Source organism: Anomaloglossus baeobatrachus, chromosome 3, assembly GCF_048569485.1.
Source record: "Anomaloglossus baeobatrachus isolate aAnoBae1 chromosome 3, aAnoBae1.hap1, whole genome shotgun sequence".
Classification (NCBI taxonomy): Eukaryota; Metazoa; Chordata; class Amphibia; order Anura; family Aromobatidae; genus Anomaloglossus; species Anomaloglossus baeobatrachus.
The window spans coordinates 638150494-638166938 of NC_134355.1; the positions used below are offsets into that span (position 1 = coordinate 638150494).

At 38.2% G+C, this 16445-nt stretch overlaps 1 protein-coding gene across 1 annotated transcript in view; it reads right to left on the reverse strand.

Annotated features, from left to right (window-relative positions):
• Window positions 1-9458: 9458 nt before the first annotated feature.
• Window positions 9459-16445, reverse strand: part of OSR1 (odd-skipped related transcription factor 1) — a 7691-nt gene continuing 704 nt past the window's right edge. Inside the window, exons 2-4 of the mRNA XM_075338786.1 lie at window positions 13307-13370; window positions 11639-12312; window positions 9459-10445 (exon numbers count right to left, since the gene is read on the reverse strand). Of these exons, the coding sequence (XP_075194901.1) occupies window positions 10310-10445; window positions 11639-12282 (780 nt within the window). The 5' untranslated portion in view covers window positions 12283-12312; window positions 13307-13370 and the 3' untranslated portion in view covers window positions 9459-10309. The remainder of the gene's footprint in view (window positions 10446-11638; window positions 12313-13306; window positions 13371-16445) is intronic.

Consider the following 16445-nt stretch of genomic DNA (forward strand, 5'->3'; position numbering starts at 1 on the left):
AGGATGACCAATTCACAATTATCCATCGCCAAGTGATAAATCTCCCATTTGCAGCCACAGTCTGGTTTCCTGCACATCACCTACAGATTTCACCTACAGATTCTGTGAAGAAGAACCTTTCCTCATTTCATTTGATTTTCACACTTTTCGCATTTTATGGAATCTGGTAAAAGCTGCCACTACTTCGAGTCATGACATTCAGACATGTCAACCCTAAAATAAAAAGCTTGTGGATTCTGCACTGATCAGGTTAACGCTGCTACATGATGATTTTAGCAATGTATATAACTGGAAATACACAAGCTGCGAGTCCAATACAAATGAATGGGAAAAGTTCTGCAAAAGTTAGAAACTTCCTTAGGCTAAGTTCACACTTCAGTTGTTTTAAATCCGTCAGGTCCGTCAGCAACGGATCAGTTGTTTTCAAGATGTCAACTGATGCAACGGATGTGTTTTTTACAGGATTCCTTTCACAGGAATCCTGTGAAAAAACTGATCCGTTGCGTCCGTTACATCCGTTATGCGTCCGTTTTTGACGGATCAGTCATGATCCGTTTGTGTTTGGGACAGCCCAGGGGGTGTGCCAAACATGCTGGGCATGCTCAGTAGAGCATGACGGAATCCTGCGCTGGATTCCGTCGTAAGACGGATTACGACGGAATCCAGCACCATAGACATACATTACAAGCTTGACGGATGGCAACAGATTCCTGCGGGGCACGTTTAGTTTGATGGCCCGAAAAACGTTACATTCTGCGTTGCTACCCGCTCGGCGGTCAGTCAAAAACGACGGACCGCGACGCAGCGGATGCAAGCCAGGGTCATCAGTTGCAATCCGTCACTAATAGAAGTCTATGGGGAAATACTGGATTCCTGTAAAATATTTTGCAGGATACCGTAATTCCCCAAGGTGACGGATTGTGACTGATGCAAAACAACTGAAGTGTGAACTTAGCTTTAGTCAACAATCAACTATTATTGATTAATGTGATTAGACAAAGGTGCAAAGGAACCTTTTTTTTTGCATTTACGCTATTATGCAGATGTTGTTTAATGTAAGGGCTGTTCACACACCTTTGATTGTAAAGTAAATTCACAAGATTACCTTTTACCATTACCATTGAAGTTGTAATTGCATTGCTCAGCGTTGTACCGTGCCATGAAATCAGGCATGTTTCACCATCAATTTGTGCAATTATGTTATGGATGCTAAAATATTTTCACAAGATGAATTTTACTTGAAAAAACAAAGCGAAAAACTATCAAGGCAACAAAGATTGAGACAGAGAGACTCATTGCTTGACAAAGTAAAAATAATCCAAAAATATTGTTCAACTTCATAAACAGTAAAGGCTGCTTTACATGAGACGATCTATCGTGCGATAGATCGTCTGGGTCATGGTTTTTGTGACGCACATCCGGCGTCGCTTGCGACGTTGGCCTGTGTGACACCTCCTAGCGATGCAGTATCGCTCGCAAATCGTGAGTCGTGTACCCGTCGCTAGGTTTCATAAAATCGTTTGATGAAACATGGCGCCGGGTGTTCATCGTTCCCATGGCAGCACACATTGCTCCGTGTGACACCACGAGAACGATGAACATCGCTTACCTGCGTCCCGCGGCTCCCGCCGGTTATGTGGAAAGAAGAAGGTGGGCGGGATGTTTACATCCCGCTCATCTCCACCCCTCCGCTTCTATTGGGCGGCCGCCGTGTGTCGCCCGGGAGGTAAGTACGTGGGGTTAACGAGTTTGTGCGCCACGGACAGTCAATTGCCCGTGACGCACAAACGACGAGGGTGGGTACACTCGATCGTGAAATCGCACGATCGGTCGTCCCGTGTAAAGCAGGCTTAAGAAACTCAGAATGAGTGTTGGCCCCTCAAAAACAGTCTGGGTGGAATGGGGAAGGAGAATGAGGGAAAGGCCAATCTCCTTATTTTACAGTATTTATTCAAGAAAATCCTATGACAGAAAACATGATCAAGGTTAATAGAAATTCCCTATTAAAGGGAACCTGTCAGGTGAAATATGCACCGAAAACCATGAGCAGTTCTGGGTGCATATTGCTAATCCCTGCCTAACCATCCCTGTATACACTAGCATAGATAAAGAGATCTTTAGAAAAAGTATTTCTAAAGGTCCCATAGGATATGTTAATGAGCACAGGGACTAGTCACACAGGCGTTACTTCCACTGGCTAGTCGCAAACATTAGCATATTAGTACGCCCCTGTGCTAACATGCTAATGAATGCGCAGCGTCAAAGGATGGTTGCGCTCACCTCTCTGCTTCCATCGCGTCCGAGTCCTGGATTTCGGCTCATTGTACATGATTCCAGACTTTCGGTCATGCGCAGTATGAAGGCGGGTGTATGAGTCCTGGCATCGAACTCATGTAGTGCACATGACCGAACCTCCGGGATCATGTGCCCACAGGTGCGTGCTTACATTCTCGCCGACTAACCAGGGGAAGTAACGCCCTGGCGATTAGTTGCTGATCTCATTAGCATAAAAGATCTTTATCTTCATTTTCTAAAGATCTCTTTATCTATGCTACTACTGTCAGGGACAGTTAGGCAGAGATTAGCAATATGCACCCAGAACTGCTTGTGGGTCTGGGTGGATATTACACCTTACAGGTTCCCTTTGAACATCACCTGCTTGACCTAACAGGAAGTATGGCGGCACCTCAAAATCACTAAAATAGACCACTCCCCGGGCACAGGTGGCATACACCCCCGAATACTGCAGGAATTAATATTGTCTCATTCCATAATAGTAGGGTCTGTACCACAGGACTGGTGCATAGCAAATGTGGTGCCAATATTCAAAACAGGGACAAAATCTGAGCCTGGAAATTAAAGGCCGTTAAGTATAACTTCTCCTGTTGGTAAACTCCTTGAGGGTTTCCTACTAGATGCTACCCTGGAGTATCTCAAGAAGAATAACCTCATGACCCAGTATCAACATAGTTTTATGAAAGATCCACTAAAAGGAAACTAATTTGATCAGCTTCTATGAAGAGGTTAGTTCCAGACTAGATTTAGTGAACCATGTCCATATGGACTTTATAAAAGCAGATATACAGTGCCATACAAAAGGTTACAAAAATGAAAGTAATGTGACTAGATGAAAATATGGATTAACAACTGGCTCAGTGATATGAGACAAAGGGTGGTTATTAATAGAATACCCTCGGACCGGTTCATAGTTAACACTGGGATACCACAGAGGTCAGTATTGGGCCATCTACTTTTTAACATATTTGTTAACGACCTTGTAGGTAGCACACATATTAGAATTTCAGTATTTGCAGATGATTTTAAACTCTGCAGAGAAATTAACATAGAGGAGGATAGTTTAATATTACAGAAGGATTTATGTAAGCTGGAGACTTGGGGTGAGAAATAGCAATTGAAGTTTAATACAGATAACTGTAACATTATATGCTTCGGTAGAGGAAATAAAATGTATAATTATATGCTTAATTTTAAAATAATCGGTAAAATCGTCACTGAAAGACTTGAGTGTATTGGTGGATGGCAAACTCAACTTTTTTCACTAATGCCACATAGCTGGTGATAAGGATAATAAAACAATGGGATGCATTAAGAGGTATAAATGCTTATGATGATAACATAATGTTTCCTCTATACAAGTCACTAGTGCATCCACCCTGTATTCTATGTCTAGAAGGTTTAATCATCATCACAAAATGCAGATTCTTGACTGTAACAGCAATGACATTTTCCGACACATGATGTGATAATGGTTGACTCACTACAAAAGTGTAAGGTGCTTTTCTTGAAAAATATAATATTACTGGTATGGGCAGTAGACTCTATGATTGGGCGTTGATCCAGAGAAAGTCTAATTGCCGTGTGCAGAGTCGGTAAGGAATTTTTCCCCTAATATAGAGCTTACTGTCTGCCCCATGAGGTTTGTTTACTTCCTCTGGATCAACATATTAGACTATAGGTTGAACTCGATGGACTTAAAGGAGAGGTCCACAGGCCAAAATAGTTTTCCTTCTATTTCCCAATCTGTTTGGTGCCATCATCTAAACTATTTTCTAATATACATAAATTAAAAGTTCCCTATGTACATTATCTGCTTTTCTATTATTTTTTTTCACTTTATTTTTGGTGATGCTTCATTTGACCCTCCCCCTGAAGAAGCCACAGTTTGTGCGATACCTGTGAGGTCTTCTTTCCTCGTTCCATTTCCTGCTTCACTAACAGATTTCTTGGTATAGTTGTTTTGTCCTTCTGGACTTATTCTCATATTCATGGTTATTTATTCTTGGTTTAAGCCTCAAGGCATTCACATGAACAACAGCCTCGGTAAATATTATTTATTTGTGGGAAGCATTTGCCATTATTGTATTGCCATTCTTTTACGTTGGTTTTATACTTTATATCCTTTGGGTGTTATTGTGTGACAGCATGCAATTATATCATATCTGTGTATATTAGGTTTCCTTGTTTATCCTGTTTATTGTTATGTATTAGGCAGATGAGGTCAGGTCATAGTCTTACTATAGACTTACCTATGTAAGACTATGTATGTTTACATAACTAGCCAATAGGCTTTTTAATTGTTTTTAGATTTTTGTCATTCTTTACTCATAATTGTTAATTATAAAAAAAGGTGTTTATATTGTGATCCTGAAGCATTTGCATACTTCTTTCTCTATGTTTATATTTGAGAATCTAAAGGCCCATTTACACACAGCTGCCAATCGCACCCGCCCCCGTCGTTTGTGCGTCACAGGCAAATTGCTGCCCATGGTGCACAATATCGTTAGTCCCCGTCACACATACTTACCTGCCTAACGACGTCGTTGTGGCCGACAAACAGCCTCTTTTCTAAGGGGGGGCGGTTTGTGCGACGTCACAGCGACGTCACACGGCAGGCGGCCAATAGGAGTGGACAGGCGGAGAGCAGCCAAAGGAAAGACACGCCCACCTCGTTGCCGGAGGACGCAGGCACGGTGTTGTTCGTTGTTCCTGGGATGTCACACGTAGTGATGTGTGCTGCCTCAGGAACGATGAACAACCTGCGTCCTGAACGAGAAACAATATTATGAAAATGAATGACATGTCAACGATCAGCGATTAGGTGAGTATTTTTGATCGTAAGCGGTCGTTCTCACGTTTTACACGCAATGACGTCGCTAACGAGGCCGGATGTGCGTCACGAATTCCGTGACCCCAATGACATCTCGTTAGCGATGTCATTGCGTGTAAATGGGCCTTTAGTTTATGCCGGGGTACTCAAAGAAAGCGTCATCAATGGGCAGAGACTGCGGTCACTTTCCCAGGTTCTGATCCCTCACTGTCACAGGTTCTGATCCCTCCCTGAAATGAGCATCATCAGTGACACTTGTTTCATGGGCTGGGCTAGTCCCTATGCACTGTGTGATGTGCACAATGACAGCGCACTCTGTTGGCCCAGATCAGTAGTAAGCCAAAAACAGAGCAGTGTCAGAATACCGGGCATACAGAGACCACTGGCATCACATTAAGAGGCTGTGCTAGTCTCTGCACGACGGGTATTGTGGCAAAATGCTGTCCTGCCAGCTTGTTACTGCTGATCTTAGCCAGCAACAAAGAGCGTGCTGTCATTGTGCACATCGCACAGTGCACAACGACTAGCCATGCCTCTGAAACAAGAATCACTGAGTGCAGCCTAAGGGGTACTTTGCACGCTGCGACATCGCAGGCTGATGCTGCGATGCCGAGAGCGATAGTACCCGCCCCCGTCGCAGCAGCGATATCCTTGTGATAGCTGCCGTAGCGAACATTATCGCTATGGCAGCTTCACATGGACTCACCTGTCTTGCGAACGTCGCTCTGGCCGGCGACCCGCCTCCTTGTTAAGAGGGCAGGTCGTGCGGCGTCATAGCGACGTCACACGCCAGGCGGCCAATCGGAGCGGAGGGGCGGAGATGAGTGGGATGCAAACATCCCGCCCACTTCCTTCCGCATATTCTACGGAAGCCGCAGTGACGCCGGTAGGAGATGTTCCTCGCTCCTGCGGCTTCACACACAGCGATGTGTGCTGCCGCAGGAGCGAGGAACAACATCGGACTGTCGCGTCAGCGTAATTATGGATTACGCCGACGCTGCAGCGATGATACGATTACGACGCTTTTGCGCTCGTTAATCGTATCATCGAGCCTTTACACACTACGATGTCGCATGCGATGCCGGAAGTGCGTCACTTTTAATTTGACCCCACCGACAACGCAGCTGCGATGTCGTAGTGTGCAAAGTACCCCTTTCCCCTGATCACAACTCACTTCAGTATCTATCCCATCATGCATTGGGAATATGAAACGAAGAGTCATAAAAAAAAAGTGAAAACAACCTAAAAGCAGAAAGTATATTAGAAAAAAATCTAATTTTCAGAAAATTAGAGCTCAACCGCTTAGTGTCAATGAGGTCTGAGAAATGGATCCAGATGGTGGAGGAAAAAAACGCTGGTGCAGCTCAGCACAGACATAGGAGAAAAAGGAGTCTGCACAAACCATGCGGTAATGTTCTACTTTATTTAAATTGTCTCTTCAGTGAGGAAGAAGACAAACTGTAGTGCCACCTATTGGAGGTAGCAATCCTAAAAGTCAAAAGTGGCCCTTTAACGAGCCTTGTCATATGACTTAGGATTTATACCAGATCAGAATCTCAATTTACAAACACAGTGTTTCGGGATGGTTGTCCCTCGTCCCTTCTTTATTTAATAATTCATGATAAAATCACACACATGGGATGGTGAAGGAAAAAGACACCTGACGCGTTTCGAGTGCGTAACACACTCTTAACCATAGCAAGAACATTACCGGATGTTTTGTGCAGACTCCTTGTTCTCCTATATTAGAAAATAGTTTATATTATGGCACTAAATGGATAGAGATTTAGGAGGAAACATTTTTTGGATTTCGCAAATCTCCTTCCAATTTAACCTTAACAACTATGAAACATATGGGAAAACGTAAAGGTTTTTTTACTACTTACACAAGTCTACCTATTCTGAAAAAATACTAGCCTTTATTAAATGCCTATTTTTCAAAAATTCAGATCAGCCCTTCAGATGCCATTGTTCTTCCCTCTAGATTCTGGCATCATGACCTGTTATCCCCAAAGACACTGCGTCATGTAGTCAAATCCCAATTGCTGCCAAAAGACCAGTACCATAACCACAGAGGGTGTGGAGGTAGCCGTTGCACCATTGTCGCAACTCCTGAGTGGCCAATATTTCCTGAAGATAATATTTCGGCTAAAAATACTGGAAGAGACAGTAAGTGCAAATAGGGTCTTATCCTAAAACACTGTCAGGAATGGTGCTGTAAGGGTAGACTCACTTCGTGTGGGTGTGAGAGTCACAACCACTGTAATGGCGTGAATACGGCTGCAGCAGAACCCACGTAGAGATGAAGTTCAAATTTGGAGAGAAAAGGGTTAATAGACCGCGCTGCCTTAGAAAAGAGAATCCATGTAGAAGGATTGATTTTATTTGTCTACGCGTTTCAAAGCCTTATGGCTTCTTCCTCAGGATATATAGTTATACAGGTATATGATTTGCCCTGAGGAAGAAGCCATAAGGCTTTGAAACGCTCAGACAAATAAAATCAATCCTTCTACATGGATCCTCTTTTCTACGGCAGCACGGTCTATTAACCCTTTTCTCTCCAAATTTGAACTGAAGATAATATTGACGTTATTTGCAACAAATGTAACAAAATTTTGCATGAAATGTAATAAATCATGGAACATTTGGCAATTCTTTAGAATTAACATCCCGGCTAGAGCTGTGAGTTAGTTTTTTTGCCAACCTTGTACTTAAGTGAGTTTGCAATTTATTTATTTTTTTAAAATCTGACTCTTTTGCATAAGTTTCCAAACCCACGTTTACATGTGCTTTTCAAAAGTGGCTAGATTGGAATAATAGCAAAAAGAAAAATAGAAATAATAAATATATAAAATATAAAAAATAGAAAAATAGCAAAAATTTGCAGAGTTGAAAAAAAAAATGCGACTTTTTAAAATAAAGAAAAATTAAAAAATAGTTTTGAAAAATTGCCCCTTTAAACGATATATTGCTCTATTAAAATGGAATAATTTTGCACACCTCTTAAAAAAAATTGGGCAAACCGACTTTCAACTAGATTTATGATATCATTTTCATCAACTTATGGCATAAATGATATTACATCTGTTTAATATTTGCCCCCTTTGTCATTACTTTTGAATATGTGATAAGAAAAATGCAACACAGAAACAGTTACTCATTTAACCATTCAATGTAGCGGAAAAAAAAAAAAATTCAAGTATGGTTAAAGTTAACAAACACCCCCCCCCCATCAAAAAACATGCAATTTTTCAATTGTCTTATGGTTTTAGCAATATTTCTTTTCCTGTAAATATGACTGGTCAATATGATTACACAGGCATAGTCCAATTACAGCGACATCAAAATTATATACCTGCCAACAAAATGTTGCTTGCATCAGCATTTGCTGAGACATTAAATAAAAAAAAATGCAGGATATACTTAACCCTAGAACGCGCAAGCAATTCAATCTACCATAGAAAACAAAAGACCTAGCAGGCCTGCGAGGCCCCAGGTATGCGTTCTAGGGTTAATCTTATCAAACAAAGACTTTTCTATATAAGTCTACTCCTCTCCCATGCTCTATAATATGGTGCCTGTAGATTGGACAGGGTTTTAGGGGGTATGGTGGCTCAGTGGTTAGCACTGCAGCCTTGTGGTGGCTCAGTTGTTAGCACTGCAGCCTTGTGGTGGCTCAGTGGTTAGCACTGCAGTCTTGTGGTGGCTCAGTGGTTAGCACTGCAGTCTTGTGGTGACTCAGTGGTTAGTCCTGCAGTCTTGGGGTGGCTCAGTGGTTAGTACTGCAGTCTTGGGGTGGCTCAGTGGTTAGCACTGCAGTCTTGTGGTGGCTCAGTGGTTAGCACTGCAGTTTTTGGGTGGCTCAGTGGTTAGCACTGAAGTCTTGTGGTGGCTCAGTGGTTAGCACTGCAGTCTTTTGGTGGCTCAGTGGTTAACACTACAGTCCTGTGGTGGCTCAGTGGTTAGCACTGCAGTCTTGTGGTGGCTCAGTGGTTAGCACTGCAGTCTTGCAGCGCGGGGGTCCAGGGTTCAAATCCCACCAAGGACAACATCTGCAAGGAGTTTGTATGTTCTCCCCGTGTTTGTGTGAGTTCTCTGGTTTCCTCCCACACACCAAAGACATACAGATAGGGACCTTAGATTGTGAGCCCCAATGGGGACAGTGTTGCCAAAGTGCGTAAAGCACTATGGAATTAATAGCGCTATATAAATAAATAAATATTATAATGTGGCATTGTTCAACTTTTTCTTTTTGCGCTAGAAAAGAGAAGTTTGGGTCTTGATCAATTATCCTTAATGTAAAAACTACCTATTATTAACACAGCCCCATTTGAATATTTCTTTTTTATTGTACAAATCCAGTGACAAGTGGTAATTTGTATATCAGCATAAAGTGCCAAAACAACCATAGAGCTATTGCGACAAAAAAAAATGGCAAAAAAAAAATAGTTAAATAAAATACAAAAACAAGAACACAAAATAACATGTAAGGTATTAAATAAAACTGGAATGTTATCTGTTTACACAATAATTTGAGATTTGGTACAAGATGCAATAAAAGAAAATGTAAGAGGCCCCACTCCATTCCAGCATGCAGTCTGAAGCAAAGCATATATTACACACGGTGAGTCAAAAACATTCTGGATTTTTTTTTTCCCTTTGTGATCAAAGCGTAAAAAAATAAAAAAAAAAATTAAAACACCCCCCTTAGAAATAAAATTAACAGTAAACAAAAAGAGGGGGTGTGATAGTGACAATTTTATGACTGACGGAGACGCTCCTTCGAGATCAACATATCACAACCAAAAGTTGTGAAAATACCAATGTAGAGACGTTACGCCTCGGTCTGGAGAGTTTATAAATAAAGTAACTCATGGAATTCATACTTTTTGTCTAATCCTGAGTCCAGGTCAGTTCTGCTGAGTGTACGAGCCGCAGCGTCTTAAGATGAGAAGGGGCCTCCACTGGAAAAGTATGATGCTAGCACCCCCTCTTGGCACAGAGTCTGACAGTGCCACCATGTCGCCTTCTTTTTTCAACTAGATTCCAAAAAGTCTCATCCAAAAAAAAAAGTTCCTTGTAACAGAAGTGTTTTGTCATATGTACACATAGGCACAGGAAGAGTTAAATACTTCTTTATATATATTTAGATATTTATCATAGTCTTTAGGCTTAGACATTTCAGCACTTAATTTTTGAAGGTTTTAGTTCTTTCACTTGTGTGTGAAGAGTTTTGTGTACGGCCAAAGTCCTTGACTGACAAAATCCTTTCCCACACTCCTGACACTTGAAGGGTTTTTCTTTCGAGTGGATGTACCTGGAATATAAACATAAAAAATGAATTTTATTTTTGGACGATCCTTTATACCAGATTTTTGGTGGCTTCTTATTTTTTTTTTACTACAAACCATGAGTACGAAGTATATTTTGGACAAGCCTGTGAATCTTTTTTTGGAGATCCTTGAGGATTAAGAATACAAATGTTTGCCCCAAGAGTTCAACCAAGTATGTTTTGTAGTCCTTGTGGCTAAAACCCATAAGGATGGTGTAGGCATCTCACCAACACATGTTCTGGTTGACCATGAGGTGACAACTAGAGTTGAGCGGATCGGTCATAATCTGGGTCCGGCGGATCCGGATCGGGTTGCCGTCGAAGTCCGGATCCAATCCGGAATCCGCGGTCATGTAAATAGAGAGCGAGAGAGAGAGAGGAAAAAAAAAAAATCCCGGATCCGGATCTTGCATCCCGAATCCCGGGTACTGGTCGGACTCGGATCGGGAGCTCAAACCGTGCGGATCTGGATTTTGCGGATCCGGGTCCGCTCAACACTAGTGACAACCCCTAGAGATGTTATGAAGCGTGAAAAATCAGAATATGTTTTACAAACACCTGAGATAACCCATTAAGACTGTGTAGGATTTACGGGACAAGCTGACCAAAAAATACTGACTGTTTAGAAGCAACTTGAGACAACATCTCATGGAAGCAACTAGATGTGAGGGACATCTGAGAGGACAACCCAAGATTAGAATCTCCATTACTCTTTGTATAGTTGTACATGTTATATAATGTGCTAAAATCTTAAGAACTCACAATTCTTCTATACGGAAGACAGGTGAGTCTGCATTCAGCATAGGTAGCTACACCCTAAATTAAAATTGGAGAATTGCTGGGATTTGTAGTATCTTTTAAAAAGTTGTAAAACAAGTTTCCAAAAATGAAGTCTATGTAAAAATGATTAGATATAGAATAAGAATTCTAATGCGTAGGTGCTATTATATTATTAGTAACACTTATGTAGGATATGTATATTCTTCAGCTGGAGGCTATTACTCACGAAATACAAACCCTAATGGTTCAAGTTGTTTTTAGATATTTCTGTATGTGTGATGTCCAGAATATATTCGCACTTCAGAACAATGCTACAATATTGATCTTACACCTAAGTAATAGAACTTATTTCTTACACCTTACATAATATAAAACTATGACTGTAACTGAGTTCTTACCTATGGTCTCTCAGATGGTCTTGTCTTCGGAAAGCCTTGTGGCAAATGTCACAAGTGTAGGGTCTTTCGTCTGTGTGGGTTCTTTCGTGGATCAATAGATTATAGGATTTCGTAAAATGTCTCCCACAAAATTTACACACAAATTCTTTTTTTGTTTTAGAAGGTAGCCTCCCACGTGTGGGTTTCTTCTCAGGAGTAAGCTTGGTGACATCTAGGAGAGCACCCAGACTTGAAGGAGAACCTTGCCCATCCAGATGACCTAATTTACAAGGGTCTTCTTGTGTGGCAGCAACAGCCAAGTTGGCAAAGTCAAACCTCGGTTTGGTTTTATTAGGCAAACCTGTAGACTCATGTTTGGGGTGGATAACATGAGGAAAAAGAGGAAAACCTGGGATCTGGAATCTGGTGTCTATCAAGCTGGATGCTCCTGGCACTTTGGAAAAGGAAGATCTGGGGAGATGTAACGTTGGGTATCCCAAAGTCCATTGGTGAAGATGAACTGCATGCAGGGCACTGAAGCCATAAAGGTTGGGGATGTGGTCAGCAGGTACTGGAAGACCATTGAAAGCTTGAAGGAAGGAGTAGTTAGTCAGCTGCAGAGATGGATGGATTGGCACCGGAGCTGGTAGCGTTTTGCTTCCCATTGTGATCAGATCAAAGTTCCCAGCAGAAGACTGTAAACAATACAAAACAGGAATTAATACAAGAGCTCATATGACACATACATGAATACGAGCCGATAAAATAAGAATACTATAGAATGAAGAATATATATATATATACATACATATATACATATACATACATATACACATATACATACATATATACAGTATATATATATATATATATATATACACTTGTATATTTGGCTTACTTCTAATTTTCTACCAGTATTAGTGTAATATTAGTATTAGTATATATATATATATATATAATATATATATATATATTATAGTATTATTATAGTATTAGTATATATATTATTATAGTATAATTATAGTATTAGTATATATATATATATATATATACACATAATTATTTTATCACCACTTATTCCATGGCGCTGTACATGTGAAAAGTGCAGCAGGCACTAATAGTGGAAGTAGTACCATAGCGGACATTAACTTTACTTCTGCCTCTGCTACGAAATACAGGTTATATGACATATTCAGAGGAAGGGACTATTTTATAAATCCTATATACACATATCCAGACATGGAGACTGTATATATATATATATATATATATATATATATATATATATATATATATATAGATATACATATACATACAGTATATATGTATGTATATATATATCTATATATATATATCTATATATATAAATATACATACAGTATATATGTATGTATATATATATATATATACATATCTATCTATATATATATATATAGATAGATATGTATATATATATATATATGTGTGTGTATATATAAATATATATATATATATATATACACATATGTAATTAGCTCCCAGATATAATTGTCCACCGCTCCTAGCACAACCAGAAACAACATTCCCAGTATTTATTCTCAAGGCTCTCTTCTTATTACGCTGCAGCAGGTGCAGAATACACCTGACATTATACTGACTCCTCTGATTCCTCAGTGCTTATGTTATAGCAGGTTGATCAGCTTCTCTTACCTCTAGATCTCTTGATCGCTGCCCTATAACGATGTCGTTTTAAATAGGATCGCTCCAATGTTACCTAGAAGAGGAAGAGGGATGAAATGAAGGGTTTGCAGCTTTATCAAGATTCATGGATCTATCAAGAACAATTCATTGTCATTTATAATATCCAACATAGACCACATTATAATAATAACTAGTATGTAAGATCTGAGGAATTATGATATAGTGAACATTGGTAGAGCCAAGACATTCCTGTGTAGGAAGGGTTAAGGAGCCCTCTGGCACTTGCAATAATCTCCCAAACTATTTATTTGTTCCTCTTTGAATTTTTATATTTTTTTTGCATGGTTTTCTTTTGAAACATTCAAGATATACTAATTCAATCTGATCAATCATAATAATACATGAGACAAACGTGCAGCAGAGTTGAGTTTGTCATGTTATTTTACACAGACCTATAATCCAAACCATAGCCAAATATTTTTAAGTTAGAAAATACTCAACCGAAAAGTGTTCACAACAACTCCATGTCTTGAGAAGGAAGGAAAGACAGAAAGAAAGAAAGAATGAAAGAAAGAAAGAAAGAAAGAAAGAAAGAAAGAAAGAAAGAAAGAAAGAAAGAAAGAAAAGGAAGAAAGAAAGAAAGAAAGAAAGAAAGAAAGAAAGAAAGAAAGAAAGAAAGAAAGAAAGAAAGGATGGGCAAACATAAAATATATTAATTAACATGTTTTATATGAGGGAAAGATAGACAGAACATAGAATATTTTAATTGACATGTTTATATGAATTTACAGGGGGGAAAAAGGGAAGAAAAAATAAGAAAGAAAGAAAGAAAGAGAAAGATGGATATAACATAGAACATAATAATTAACATGTTTTATATGGATTTACAAGAGCAGAAAATAAAGAAGGAAACAGAAAAAAGAATGAAATATAGATAAAGAGAACATAGAATATTTTAATTGACATTTATATTTACAGAAAAATGAAAGAGAAAAAAAAGAAAGAAAGAAATGTAGATAAGATAGACATTTCTTCATAATAATTAGTATTGTGATATACTTACTATAAGATAGATAAATAAATAGATAGATAGATAATAGATAGATAGATAACATTTACAAGAGAAAAGAAAGAAGGAAAGAAAGAAGTAAACAGAGAAAGAAAGAAAGAAAGAAAGAAAGAAAGAAAGAAAGAAAGAAAGAAAGAAAGAAAGAAAGAAAGAAAGAAGGAAAGAAAGAAGAAAGTGTAAATTTACAGTCCAATCTGCCACAATGTTCTAACCATTTAACATGTATTATTAATATGCACAAATGTAGCAGAGCTGATTTTGTAATTTGGCAGCACTTTTCCTGAAATACATTATCTGGTATCACAATGGTTTATGAGGTGACAGTTTTCTTATTATTTGGCTGTAAATTGCGAGGTCAGAGAAATCTGAGCACAAAACTATGAATATGTATCATTCAGCCTTGTTTATACATTGTTATACCCCTCATTTTCTGGACCGTGCTATTTCATCAATTAGTGATACTTGTTCCTGTGAAACCCGTCCATGGTGAGTGTACAATCAATCATAGAGCAATCTATTACACAGATAATATTGTGTCCTGGGATATCATGTGCAGACACCTGATGATATACTATTATTCCAGGTCTGCTCCTCTCTGCCTTCCACAGAGCTACAATGTGCTTTATTGGAGAGAAGATGAGGTCCCTTGAGCACTGACAGAACCAGCTCTGCCAAGATAAATCTCCCGTGAAAACCGAGCTGCCATAGTGGAGATAGCACAACTGTGTATATACATATTCTGCATTATACATGCTAGACATTTTCTATATTATACCTATGTGTGTGTTCTATATATGTAAAGTATTTTTGTTTTTCCACTTATTTAAACTTTGTAAAAAAATAAATAAATCTCGTGGAGAAACTGGCAGGAAAGTCACTCCTGAACATTCAGCCTGAACCGGGCTTCTTAGATGTTAAAACCTTAGAATCACATTGAAATCAATATCTATAATTAAATTACCATTGAATCATACTTTATGTCCTACTGGTATTTATTACATAGAACAATGCAGGAGGTGCAAAGCAAAATATTCTGAAATACACAGGTAGAATAGATGAAGGAAAGACTCATTTCTAAATAATAATAATAATAATAATAATAAGAATAATAACAATAATACTAACAAATATAATAATAATAATAACAAAAATAATAATAACTAAAATAATAATAATAATAATAAGAAGAAGAAGAAGAAGACGAAGAAGAAGAAGAAGAAGAAGAAGAAGAAAGGTACCATAATATTAATAATAGCACATATTGTATAAATCCAAAACATGACAATTTGGAAACGTGAATATACACAATTAAGGCTACAAATACACCAAAATAAAAAAATGCCACAATAAAATAATATTCCAGATGCAAAATATTCTAAAATTTATAAAAATAATATTTAGACTTTCTTTAAAACTACTGCTTAATAGTGATAACAAACAGAAAAGGTGACCTGCAAATGTACAACTTTTACAGTTCTGGCTATAGTTTCAATAATTCAAAGGGACTTTACATGGTGTGTTGTGAAATGTAAAGCACCAGGGAATTAATGTTGTTTTAAAAAATATAAAGACATAATAATAATCAGTAAATAATAATCTTGCAGGATTTCTCAGGTGTTTAGCAGCCTGCAGATATACGGATGCAGCAGAGGCTCATAGTAATGTTACTTTCTCCTTCCAGAGTTTTACAAAAGTTTCTGATGTATCATGTCTCTAATGATATCAAGTGCACACTATCATCAATTATAGTGCAGTGTATACACCACTAACCTACATATCACATCCTTCTAAATCTAAATATTCGCTAAATATTTAGAATATATTGCTACTTTAATAAGTTTTGTAATAAAGCCTAGTATGTATATATAAATTTTTACACACACACATATAAATATATGTGTGTATGCATATATATATATACATATATATATATTTATATTTATAGTTTTATATATATATATATATATATATATATATATATATGCAAACATATACATGCATATATAGTTATCTATCTCTCTATCTATATAGGATACATATATATATATATATATACATTACATACATTACTGTCTAGTT